The sequence below is a fragment of the Heliangelus exortis genome, chromosome 3 (genome assembly GCF_036169615.1).
Source record: "Heliangelus exortis chromosome 3, bHelExo1.hap1, whole genome shotgun sequence".
Classification (NCBI taxonomy): domain Eukaryota; kingdom Metazoa; phylum Chordata; class Aves; order Apodiformes; family Trochilidae; genus Heliangelus; species Heliangelus exortis.
This window is the reverse complement of record NC_092424.1, coordinates 113,136,534-113,149,200: the sequence shown is the minus strand read 5'-3', so window position 1 is coordinate 113,149,200 and position 12,667 is coordinate 113,136,534. Positions and strand designations below refer to the sequence as shown.

Genomic DNA, 12,667 nt, shown 5'->3' with positions numbered 1-12,667 from the left:
AAACAGAGCAGCCTCCACTTAGGTGCTGATGAAGCCTTCTCCAAGAAGTGCAGAAGGCCAGCAGCTCTCTAATGAGTCTCCCTGTGGCTGCCCACCCCCTGCATCAGGGGCTGGGAGGAGGGGAGCAGCTGGTGTTAGGCAGGCAGAGAGGGATGGGGAGCTGTGAAAGAGCTAAAGAGGGAGGGAAGGGCTGGTTGGAGTTGGTTAGCTCAGCTAATTTGATCAGTTCAGTGTCACTGCACCTTGCTGGGGATGTACTAGCTGGGCTTCCCTGGTTGCTATAAGCTTGCCCTGGATGCAAAGCTCCTGGTGGGGCTGGATCATGAGGATCATAAGGATCCAGACTGCCTGCTGCAGTCTGTGAGAAGCCACTTGGATGATTTCGTGCTCATTAGAGAACCCATGGTGGAGATTTCACCTTCCAGAATCATCTTGTTCACTGCAGGCATGAAATGAAACTTTCCAGAAACCTGGAAGAGGCCACAAAGCTGATCCAGGGGCTGGATGGAGCAGCTCTGCCATGAGGAGAAGCTGAGGAGCTGGGATTGTTCAGCCTGGAGAAGAGAAGCCTCAGGGGGACCTTAGAGCTGCCCCCCAGTCCCTGAAGGGAACCTCCAGGAAGGCTGCAGAGGGACTTTTCCTGAGTGTCCAGTGACAGGAGAAGGGGAAATGGATTGAAAGTGCAGGAGAAGAGGTTCAGGCTGGATCTGAGGAAGAAGTTCTTCAGCAGGAGGGTGCTGAGACTCTGGACCAGATTGCCCAGAGAAGCTGTGGCTGCCCCCTCCCTGGAGGTGTTCAGGGCCAGGTTGGATGAGGCTTGGAGCAGCCTGGGCTGGATCAGAGGTGTCCCTGGGCATGGCAGGGGGGTTGGAGGGGATGAGCTCTGAGCTCCCTCCCAACCTCAGCTATTCTGTGGTATTCTGCTGAGTGAGATGCTCTTAAACATTCTGTATGCATTTCTGTGCTGTTCAGGAAGTAGTTCCTTTCTCTTACAACTTATCCAGGACAAAGAAAAGCTGAATTTCCTGCTTAATGATGACCTGAAGGGTCTATCAGGGATCAGGAGCCTGAATTTTTCCACCTGGTTCTTTGCTGCCAAGGAAGTGGTGAGGGTGGCATTTTGGGGAAGTGAGAGAGGTTTTTATTTTTGCCTTGGGGAGAAGAATGCACCTGAGCTACCTAGGGCTGAAAACCCACAAAAAATACTGAGGAGCTGTCTCAAACTGAGATTTAGAAAGCATTTAGAAAGCAAACTGAGCATTTAGAAAGCTTTCCTCCTGTCTGGAGCTGACCTCTGCCTCCTTCTCTTGCACGACGCAAAGCACTTGACTCTTGACTGTGGTTTTCCCTCAAGACAGTTCCTGTTCATTATTTGCTTCAAGGTAAAAGCAAAAAAAAAACAACCACCAAACTATAAAAAAACCCAAAAAGAGCCTTCCCCTTCTCTTAGTCCTCATTTATCCCTTTTAACAGTGAACAAAAGATCAGCCATGCACCTACTCCTTGAGTAGCTTCTGCCTCTGCACAGGGTGCAGCTGCTGCTCCCTCACTTCTGGGTCCCAAAAGATCTTAAGCACTTTAGAAATGGGAGCACAGTGAGCAGAAAAAACATCAGGCACTGTGTGGTTGCCCAGATTTACCAGGTTCCTTGACAAGCTCTGCCCTACCCTCCCTCCCTCTGAGATTTTTGGCTCCAGGGTGCTCTGCTGTTTGGTACCTCAGAATATAAAAGGATTTGCTTGTAAGCTGAGGGTTTGTGTGCAGAAGTGTTGGTGTGCAGGCTGGAAGAATAAATAAAACCATCTAGCTGGTTTATTAGCAGAAAGCAACACTAAATAATAAATTTAAGAAGTAAAAGCTCTCTGTGTAAAGGAGATTTTGCAATGCATTATGCAAAAAAGCAAGAAGGCACCAGAGAAGGAAATCAGTGGCAAAAGGCAGTCTGGAAGACAGAGGATTTTGGACAATTAGATGTGGAGTCAGTCCCAAGCTGGCACAGGTTCTGAGGTGACCTTGGGCCAGTTTTTTCTCTTTACCTCTATTCCCTGCTCTCTGAAATCTGGAGGTGGTTTTACTGTCTGAAGAATTTCCTCAGAATAACTGAATATTTGTGGACCAGTTGGTTAAAGTCAGCTGAGGAGCAAGACAGACCTTGAGCAGCTGCTGTCTGCAGAGGGCAAAGCAGGTGGGTACCTGGAAATACTGGGGAAAGAGATCTCTGTAGCTTCTGCTTGTGCTGAGCAGCTTTTGGAGTGTATTCTTCACCCCCAGATGGGAAGCAAAACCTTTAAATCAGACTCTCAGTTCTACACTTATTTGTCTTAAAACAGTTGGAATTCACCTTTGCTTGGCTAAGAGGGAAAATGAGGCATGGAAGTTGTGTGATTTCTCCCAGGTGCTGGAGAGAGACAATGCTGGGGACAGGCCCAGGACACCTTGACTCCAGGTTTCTGCTCAAATTTTGGAATTATTGCCAGCTCAGAGCCCAGACACAGAATTATGCCAACATTTGGGTTGGAAGGGACTTCTGAAGGTTTCTGAACCTGGGTATTGTCCAGCCAAGTTTTTAATATTTTTTGGCCTCCTATCTCAAGGCCCAGCTTTGGCTGAGCAGGTGGTGGCCAGAGCCTCATCACCTCCTTGTGCTTTTCCATCAGTGCCAGAATCCTGCAAGGTTTGGTTGATGCAATATTTGGGGTTGCAGGTAGTCAGCAGGAGGAACCCTCACTCCCAACCCTTCCAAGTCCTTCTGCACCCAGCCCAGATGTCCAGTGGACTTCTCACAGGTCTCCCTCCCTTCTTTTTCTCCTTCTTCCCTCCCTGTGATGCTGAGACAACTTGGCTTTCACCCTTGAGGCAGAAACACTTCATTTTACCTCCACACCTGGGGTGTTTAGCATCTTTCAGGTATGATTTCCCTGTTCATCTGTCATAACCCCTCAGAAGCACCAGCAGAAGTACAAACTTCTGTGCATCTTGCAGTCTTGCCTCTTGGGGTTTATCAGCAGATGCTGCTGCTTCTGGGTTTTCTTGCCACGAGGCTTCAGAGGGGAGGATGGCTTCTAAGATCTGATCCTGAACTTGCCTGCTAGGGGCCTGCAACCAGCAGCAGAGGTTTCATCATGATTCTAAGGATTCTTTCAGCACTCATCTGTTTCATGTCTGGAGAACCTGCAGGTCCTGGCACTGAGCAGCTCCAGGGTGGGAGCACAGCTCAAGGTCTGATTCCCTGGGGTGTTGGACACTGCAGAGCCCTTGGTGAGAGATTCCAGATCTGCAGGAGTGAGAGCCCTTTGAGAACATGGGGTGCAAAGCAGATCCCAAAGGATTTGTCCTCAAGTGCCACTTTTAAACCACCCCAAATACCTCTGATCTCTCTCTTCTCTCACTATTAAAGTTGTTGGAGGGTCTGCAGAGGAGACTTTTGACCTGGGCCTGGGGTGATGGGGTGAGGGGGAAGGGTTTCCAGCTGGGAGAGGGGAGATGGAGAGGAAATGGGAGGGAGAAATTGTTTGGGGTGAGGGTGCTGAGCCCCTGGTTGCCCAGGTTGCCCAAGGAAGCTGTGGCTGCCCCATCCCTGGCAGTGTCTCAGCCCAGGTTGGATGGGGCTTGGAGCCCCCTGGGCTGGGGGAGGGGTCCCTGACCATGGCAGGGGGTTGGAACTGGGTGAGCTTTAAGGTCCTTTCCAACCCAACCCATTCTGGGATTCCAGGAGCTGCAATTTGCACATGCAGTGGGTTTTTATTTCTTTACTCTCTCCTCCCCCCAAAGATTCCTGACTTGCAGGAGGTGCATTTGTGATGCTGTATTAGGAGAACTGGTCCTGTGGTGTCAGAGCAGGAGGACACCTGGCTGGAGAGAAGGGAGCAAACGTGGTGCAGAGCTGCTGTCTGTGCTGGGACCTGTTCCCAGTGGAACACAAGAGCAGCACAGGGGAAGAACAGAAGAACAGGGTGAATGTATGGGATATTTTCCCTGATGTCAGGCAGCACAGCTGTGCCTCTGGCTTTGCTGGAGCAGGCACCTGAAGGGCTTCTCTTGGAGATCTTGTCCAGAACACATGTACCCCCCACATACCCCAGCTGTGGATGGGGAGCATGGCTGGAATCAGGTTTGACTTTCCTGGAGCTGCAGTGTGGGTGAATGTTCCTTGGTTTAGGTAAAAGCTTCCTAAAGCTGGGCATGCAGTTTACCCCCTCAATTTACAGATTACAAGAACTTTTGCTGGTTGTGCATGCAGCAGTGTTGATCTTAGCCTGGGAGAATTTCTCTGTACCTGTGAGCTCTGGAGATGGCACAAATCCCTTGTCATGATCCCTGAGGCTGGAGCATGTGAAGCATTTCAGAGTGAATTTTCCATCTGCTCCTTTTAAAGATCTGCTCTCAAATGTACCTTAAAGCACACACCTAATAGATTTATTCTCCTTGTTCAACTGCTCCTGTTCACAAAGTGAGCAGAGATTTGGGCTGTAATCCTTTCCTTTGAGAGCATTAGGAAGTTACCATTGCTGAAGGGCTGTTTTGTGTTTTGTTCCTTTTGCATTTCACCAGGAAACTGTGTTCTAAGGGGCAGGGGACAAAATATGCTGTGTTTCCTTTGGCAGGATTTTCTGCTCCTCCTTTTAAAAAAAGGAGACTTTTATTTATTTATTTTCTTTCCTTTCCTTTTCAGTGCTGGTGAGAGAAAGAATTGACAATAGAAACTGTTTGTTCAAGACTGGACAGAGAAAGCACAGGAGCCACTAACACCCACTCCCTGACACCCTTCATCATCCATCAGGAAGGACCCAGAGGTGGGTATGGTGTTTCATTCTCCATGGAAAAAGTTTGTGGGGGTAATGTAGCCATCAAAACACTGCACACCCATCATTTGAGGAGGAAAGACAGTGAGGATGAGCATGGGTGTACACAGACAGAGTTCAGGAGCTCTAATTTAGCAGATATCCCTTGTGAATATTCCTTCTGGAGGACCATCAGTTTTAGGTTTCCAGACTCTCTTCACAATTATGCTGAGACCAGCAGTGTGCCCAGGTGGCCAAGAAGGCCAATGGCATCCTGGGCTGTGTCAGGAAGAGCGTGGCCAGCAGGTCCAGGGAAGGGATTCTGCCCCTGTGCTCAGCCCTGGGGAGGCCACAGCTTGAGTCCTGTGTCCAGTTCTGGGCCCCTCAGCTCAGGAAGGAGATTGAGGTGCTGGAGCAGGTCCAGAGAAGAGCAAGGAGGCTGTGAAGGGATCCAGCACAAGTGCTGTGAGGAAGGGCTGAGGGAGCTGGGGGTGTTGAGGCTGGAGAAGAGGAGGCTCAGGGGAGACCTCATCACTCTCTGCAACTCCCTGAAAGGAGGTTGGAGCCAGGGGGGGGTTGGGCTCTTTTCCCAGGCAACTCTCAGCAAGACAAGAGGGCACAAGAGGTCTCAAGTTGTGCCAGGGGAGGTTTAGGTTGGGCATTAGAAAGAATTTCTTTCTGGAGAGGGTGCTCAGGCATTGGAATGGGCTGCCCAGGGAAGGGGTGGATTCTCCATCCCTGGAGATATTTCAAAAGAGCCTGGATGTGGCACTCAGTGCCATGGGCTGGGAACCACGGGGGGAGTGGATCAAGGGTTGGACTTGATGAGCTCTGAGGTCCCTTCCAACCCAGCCAGTTCTATGATTCTATGATTCTATGAATTCTGTAGGGAGATGGACAAAAGGAGGGAGGAGTAGGAGGAAAAAAGCAGGAAAAGCAGGGAGGAATTGGTTGGCTCAGGTGTTTGCAGAAGTACCTTGGTGAATGAACATTGAGAGGAATGACTCAGGGAGCATCCACAGATCAGAGCAGCCTTTTCCCTAGAAATGCAAACCAAGGGAGAACCTCAGCTATTCCTATAACTTCATCAGCATGGGGAGCATCCACTGTGGAGTTGAGGAAAGCTGGGAACACAGCTCAGGATTTGAACTAATGATGTGACAACATTCTCCAACAGCAATTTAGTCTTGCAGGCCTGTGCCAGGGGAGAAGGAACAGCAGTGTGCAAACCTCTCATGCCTGAGAAGTTGGTCAGGTTGGCATTAGGGAGGAAGCTTTGGTAATTATGGAGCTTCTGGTATCCCAGGAGCTTTTCCTGCTTTTTTTTTTTTTTTGTATCTGTGTGTAATTAGGTCTATCAGGCAGCAACATTGTGTTATTATGTCAACACCAGTTTCTCAGTGTGGGGCTCAAGTGAAAGTGAGAGGAATGAGTTTGCTGCAGAACCCAGCAACCACCCTGTTTCTCCTCCTTCCAGACTGGTTCTTTTTTTTTCCCAAACTATGGAAATCCAGCAGCCTTTTTCCTCAGGGCTGTTTTTTGCTTTTAAATACAACACTCAAGTCTCTCGTGGTAAAACCACAGATCAGGTTTTCACTTTGCTTCTTTTTTTAAGTCCTAATAACAATGTGTTACCACCTCAGGCTCTATCAGCTTGATGAGGAATAAAGTCTCAGTAATGAAGAAGAGTCTGAGAGTGTGTCTAAAGTGCTTGCCTTATCACCAGCACATATTTCATACTGACAGTCAATACTTCTAACTGATCCCAAGCCACATGTGCTGCATTTTAAATCCTTCCCTAGTCTGCTCTGGTCTTTCCCATGTGCTCTTTTCCAAGCTAGCAGCAGTCAGTTTGTCAGCTTCAGGTTTCTGACCATAGGGATATCTTTTTTTTTAATACACAGCCCACATTTTCAGGTCAGGAGGATAAAGTTTGTTCTGTATCAACTGCACAGAAGGAGCAGAGGAGCCCCTGGAAGGATTAGGGAGCAGAACAGCTGCAGAGGATCATGTGTGGGGTGATGTATTTAGCTTTGCAAAGGTCCAGTTGCCATTTTAGGGAGTCCAGTTTGCTGTTTTGTCACTGTTTAGGACCCATAAATGGGCAAATCAACTCTTAAGGAAAAAGATTTAGCTGCAGCCTCAACTGATAAGCTTTGGGACTGCCTTTACTGCCTGGGGGCTGCAGTTTTCTCTGGCCAGTCCAAAGCAGCACATCCCACGTGCCTCCTCATTCCTTCTTGGCTATCTTTAGAATCATTTGTCCCTGTGTTGTCTCAGCATCTTGCAGGGTTTGAACACATTCATTGCATGCCATCCCTAAGAAAAAAAAACCAGCAAAACACAAAACAGCAGAGCTTCTTTTCCCACTTATGAAGTTTTTTTGAGATTCATTGGTGTTTGAGCAAGCTTGTGCCTTGGCATTTCCCCTTGAGAAAAGGGTCAGTAGGGCAGCTCTCATCTCCTGGCCAGCAATTTGCAGAAAACTGGTAGCAGTTCTAGGATCTTTGCAGACCCTATGAGACAGGATTCAAATAGCAGGGACTGACCAACTGGTGTGTGCACATGGATAGGGACAGCATGAGCTTTTTTTTTCTAGGGGGGAGCTTAAAAAAGGGCAGAGAAGGAGGAGAAAAATGGACTTTTAGAGCTATTTTTATTGTTTACTTTTGCCTTCAGTGGCCTGATTTGTACACTGGTGCATGTTAAAGCCCTTCTGCTGTGTAGCAGTGGTCCCAGAGGCATGAAGCAAGTGAGCTCCCTGTGTCTGTGCAGGAGCACTGGGGATTTAAATTCTTTGTCAACCTCTCTCCCAGCCTGGGCAAACACAAGTTGGTTTGCAAGAGAGAATATTAAAATGTCCTGCTAGCCAAGCTGAAGCCTCTCCCATCTGTCCACAGCACTGCCAAGATCCAAAAAAGTTGCTTTAGCCTTTTGCTGGCTTTTTAGTCCCTTCATCCTCCCAGCTTTCTGAGATTTACACCTGTACTCTTTGCCAGACAATGTTATGAATTTAAAAATCTGCCTGAATTTTAAGTATGTGAACTGCTGTGCACCTCAGTTCTGGGTCCCAGGGGGGCTACAAGAAGGCTGGGAAAGGACTTTTTGTAAGGACATGGAATGATAGGACAAGGGGTAGTGGGTTTAAACTGAAAGAAGGTAGATTTAGATTAGGCATTGAGGAGAAATTCTTTAATTTAAGGCTGGTGAGACACTGGAACAGGTTGCCCAGGGAGGTTGTGGAGGCCACAGCCATGGAAGTGTTCAAGCCCAGGTTGGATGGGGCTTGGAGCAGCCTGGGCTGGTGGAAGATGTCCCTGCCCATGCAGGGGGGTTGGAACTACATCATCATTAAGGTCTCTTCCAACCAAAATCATTGATTGTTTCTGTGGTTTTTTTCTTGCACACACTTGTGTACAACGCTGAAAATCATTCCCTGCTCTCTCTGTTCCTTTAAGGTGAACTTCTGCATTGCTTTGGCTTGTTTCCAGATCTCTGTTTTAACTGAGATTTGCTTCCTCCTCCCTTTCTTTCTGCTAATTCTTGATGAGTAGATGAGAGGATTATTAAATAGATGTAGTGAAAAATGACCGTCACCAGTGTAGGTGACTTTCCTCTAATTAAAAATTGAAGCAGAAATGAATAAGCTTCTCTAGAGGCTGAGCAAGACTCAACACTAAGCCCAGCTGATGTGGGAAGTCTGAGATATGAAAGATTATCTGAGAAACTTGGGTACCTTGTAGGATGCTAATAAAAAAGAAGGGAGAGTTTCTAGTGGCAGCATATTCACCTGGCCTAGATTTAAACCTTTTGGCATAGACCAAAGATTCAGAGCTGGATTTGCCTTGATAACTATGTCCATGCCAGCTAGGAATGCAGTGCCACAGCAGAGTTTTCCAAGCAAAAAGACACCTAAGCAAGCTTGTACCTTGTGGGTGGTGAACCCAAGAGATCCTAACAGCATCTGTCATAGAATCATGGAATAATTTGGGTGGGAAGGGAGCTCTCAAGCTCCCCCAGTCCAACCCCTGCAGTCTCAGGGACACCCTCACCCAGATCAGGGTGCTCAGAGCCTCCTCAAGCCTCACCTTGAACATCTCCAGGGATGAGGCCTCAACCCCCTCCCTGGGCACCCTGTGCCATTGTTCCACTGCCCTCATGGGACACAACTTGTTCCTCACATCCAATCTAAAGCTGCTCTTCTCTAATTTCAACCCATTGCCCCTCATCCTATCCCTCCAGGCCCTTGCACACAGTCCCTCTCCACCCTTCCTGTAGCCCCTTCAGACACTGGAAGGTCACTCTTAGGTCTCCTCAGAGCCTTCTCTTCTCCAGGCTGAACACCCCCAGCTCCCTCAGCCTGGCTTCCCAGCAGAGGTGTTCCAGCCCCCTGAGCATTTCCATGCCCCTCCTCTGGATCCTCTCCATCAGCTCCATGTCCTTCCTGTGCTGAGGGCTCCAGAACTGGATGCAAAACTCCAGGTGAGGGCTCAGCAGAGCAGAGTACCAGTGTGATTTTATGTACACTGTAAACCTTTCCAAATTTTAACCAGAAATTCCTTCTCCTACACATCCAGCCAGCGGAGGTAATGGTAACCAACACGGGTTGGTTTACCTTTAAAATTTCTCTTGCAATGAATCAAAATTTTCCAGCAGGAAAGGAAAGCAAAACACTTCATCTGAACATTCCTCATCAGCTCTAGTCACTAGAGCAGAACAATAGCCATTACACTCAGTTATGCAGTACAAATTCACAGCCTTGCTGTGTCCCAGGATCACAGCACTCCTTGAAAAGATGAAAGGAGAGGGAGCAGGTGCACACGAATATCTCCATTTTATTCAGGAGGAGAGAGGGGCTTACAGATGTTAAGTACCTTCTGCAAAGCTCCCCAGTGAGAGAGTGGCAGGGGCAGAAATAGGAAACCAGATCCAGGCTGGGATTTTTTTCCTGCTCTGGCCACTGAAGCCTGCAAGCCTAATGAAAAGCAGAGTGCCCGGAGACAGCCACGTGTCTGTGTCTAATGAATCCCCTCGCTTTCTCAGGTTCACTGGTGTTAACCCCAGAGTGCCAGGCACGTAGGAAGGTTGCTCCTCTGCAGAGAGGGCAGTTGCTTTTCAAAACTAGCAACATCTCGGGTCACCGAGGGGTCGTTTTTCTGGCCTTGTCTGAACACATGACGGTTCTCTTCTTGCAGGACTGGCAGAGCATCGGCCGCGCAGCAGCGATGAGAGAGGCTGAGACTCCTACGAAGCTCATCTGGCTCCTTCTCCACAAGGGTCGGGGCCTCTGCATATTCATTGGATGGTAATGCAGGATGTCGAGAGCAGCAGTGGAGTTCGGCTTCATCCCCTTGTGTTTTTCTTCTGCCGGTTGAGACTCCCAATCACCATGACAACGCTGTGACACTTCCAGCAACGCTTGCCCGCAGACCAAGGGTGGGCTGGGGGTGGGTGTGAGAAGGTCAATGCTCGACTCTAACAGGATCAAAAGTTGTGCCTGCAGCAAAACGACTGTAGAGAAGCCGTCGGCACGACAAGAAGATGAAATTCCCCTTCTATTGGCTTCTCCTTAAGCAGCCACAATAACTTTTTTTTTTTTTTTTTTTTTTTTTTTTTTTCCTCCCGGAGACTCGCTCTGAAAACTCCCTTGGTTATGGCTGCTGATCCAACGTGATTGGTCACGCAGCGACTCCCGAACTCATGACTGGATATACGATGTTGCGGAATGGGGGAGTGGGGAACGGAGGCCAGCCGTGGGTGTTGAGATGGTCCAGTCGGATCCGGCTCACCTGGCTTAGTTTCACCCTCTTCATCATCCTCGTCTTCTTCCCCCTCATCGCCCACTACTACCTGACCACCATCGACGACGCCGACGACGCCGGCAAGCGCATTTTCGGCCCTCGGACCGGCAACGAGCTCTGCGAGGTGAAGCATGTGCAGGACCTGTGCCGCATCCGCGAGTCGGTCAGCGAGGAGCTGCTCCAGCTGGAGGCCAAGAGGCAGGAGCTCAACAGCGAGATCGCCAAGCTCAACCTGAAGATCGAGGCCTGCAAAAAGAACATTGAGAACGCCAAGCAGGACCTGCTGCAGCTGAAGAATGTCATCAGCCAGACCGAGCATTCCTACAAAGAGCTGATGGCTCAGAACCAGCCCAAGCTCTCCTTGCCCATCCGCCTGCTGCCAGACAAGGACGACGTGACCTTCCCCTTGCCAAAATCCAACCGGAACTGCAGGCTCCACAACTGCTTCGACTACTCGCGCTGCCCGTTGACGTCGGGCTTTCCGGTCTACGTCTACAACAGTGATGATTACCCTTTTGGTAGCTCCTTAGACCCTTTAATTAAACAAGCCTTCGAGGCGACTGTCAGAACTAACGTTTATGTTACTGAAAATGCAAACATTGCATGTGTGTATATAATTTTAGTGGGGGAAATGCAAGAGCCCGTAATGCCAAAACCTACTGAACTAGAGCAACAGTTGCACTCTTTGCCATATTGGAGGACTGATGGACATAACCATCTCATCATCAATTTATCGAGGAAATCAGAAACTCAGAACTTCATTTACAACATCAGCACGGGGCGAGCCATGGTCGCCCAGTCCACCTTTTACGACGTGCAGTTTCGACCGGGGTTCGATATCGTGATCTCGCCTCTGGTCCACGCTATGTCTGAACCCAACTTCTTAGAAATCCCACCCCAGGTGCCAGTCAAACGTAAATACCTGTTTAGTTTCCAGGGGGAGAAGATTGAGTCTCTCAGATCCAGCTTGCAGGAGGTTCGCTCTTTCGAAGAGGAGATAGAAGGCAACGCCCCGGCCGACTACGACGATCGGATCATCACCACCCTGAAGGCTGTTCAGGACAGCAAGCTGGACTTTGTTTTGGTGGAGTTCACGTGTAAGAACCAGCCCAAGGCGAGTCTGCCCACTGAGTGGGCTCTGTGTGGAGAAAGGGATGACAGGTTAGAGCTACTGAAGCTATCTACTTTTGCACTGATAATCACCCCAGGGGACACCCATTTAGTGATCTCCGCCGGGTGTGCCATGAGACTGTTTGAGGCTCTGGAAGTTGGAGCCATCCCGGTGGTTCTTGGAGAACAAGTTCAGCTACCCTATAACGATGTGATCCGGTGGAACGAGGCAGCCTTAATCATACCAAAGCCACGTATCACAGAAGTGCACTTTCTTCTGAGAAGCATTTCTGACAACGATCTCCTGGCCATGAGGAGGCAGGGCCGCTTCCTCTGGGAGACCTACTTCTCCACCTCCGACAACGTGTTCAGCACAGTCTTAGCTGTCATAAGGACTCGAATCCAAATCCCGGCTGCTCCTATCCGAGAAGAAACTGTTGTGGAGATTCCCCACCGCTCTGGCAAAGCTGCTGGGACAGACCCCAATATGGCAGACAACGGTGACCTGGATTTGGGGCCTGTGGAAACAGAACCACCCTATGCATCTCCCAAATATCTCCGCAATTTCACCCTCACCGCGATGGACGTCTACAGGAATTGGAATTCTGCTCCGGGGCCTTTCCACCTCTTTCCCTACACTCCCTTTGACCCCGTTTTACCATCAGAAGCAAAATTTTTAGGGTCTGGGACTGGATTTCGACCGATTGGTGGAGGAGCAGGTGGCTCTGGGAAGGAGTTCCAGGCCGCCTTGGGTGGCAACGTCCCCCGGGAGCAGTTCACGGTAGTGATGTTGACTTACGAGCGGGAAGAAGTGTTGATGAACTCCTTAGAAAGGCTCAATGGGCTCCCATACTTAAATAAAGTTGTGGTAGTGTGGAACTCTCCCAAGCTTCCATCTGAGGATCTCTTGTGGCCAGACATTGGCGTCCCAATTATGGTAAGAACGTTGTAGCTATGATCTTTCTTCCTGGTGGG

The 12,667-nt window shown here is 49.3% G+C and overlaps 1 protein-coding gene across 12 annotated transcripts in view; it reads left to right on the top strand.

Moving 5' to 3' along the window:
• Positions 1–12,667, top strand: part of EXTL3 (exostosin like glycosyltransferase 3) — a 155,426-nt gene that overhangs the window by 106,644 nt on the left and 36,115 nt on the right. For all 12 annotated transcript variants that reach the window (XM_071742251.1, XM_071742254.1, XM_071742247.1 and 9 more), the window contains 2 exons: positions 4,673–4,793; positions 9,977–12,629. In XM_071742251.1, coding sequence (XP_071598352.1) covers positions 10,482–12,629 — 2,148 coding nt within the window. In that variant the 5' untranslated portion in view covers positions 4,673–4,793; positions 9,977–10,481. The remainder of the gene's footprint in view (positions 1–4,672; positions 4,794–9,976; positions 12,630–12,667) is intronic.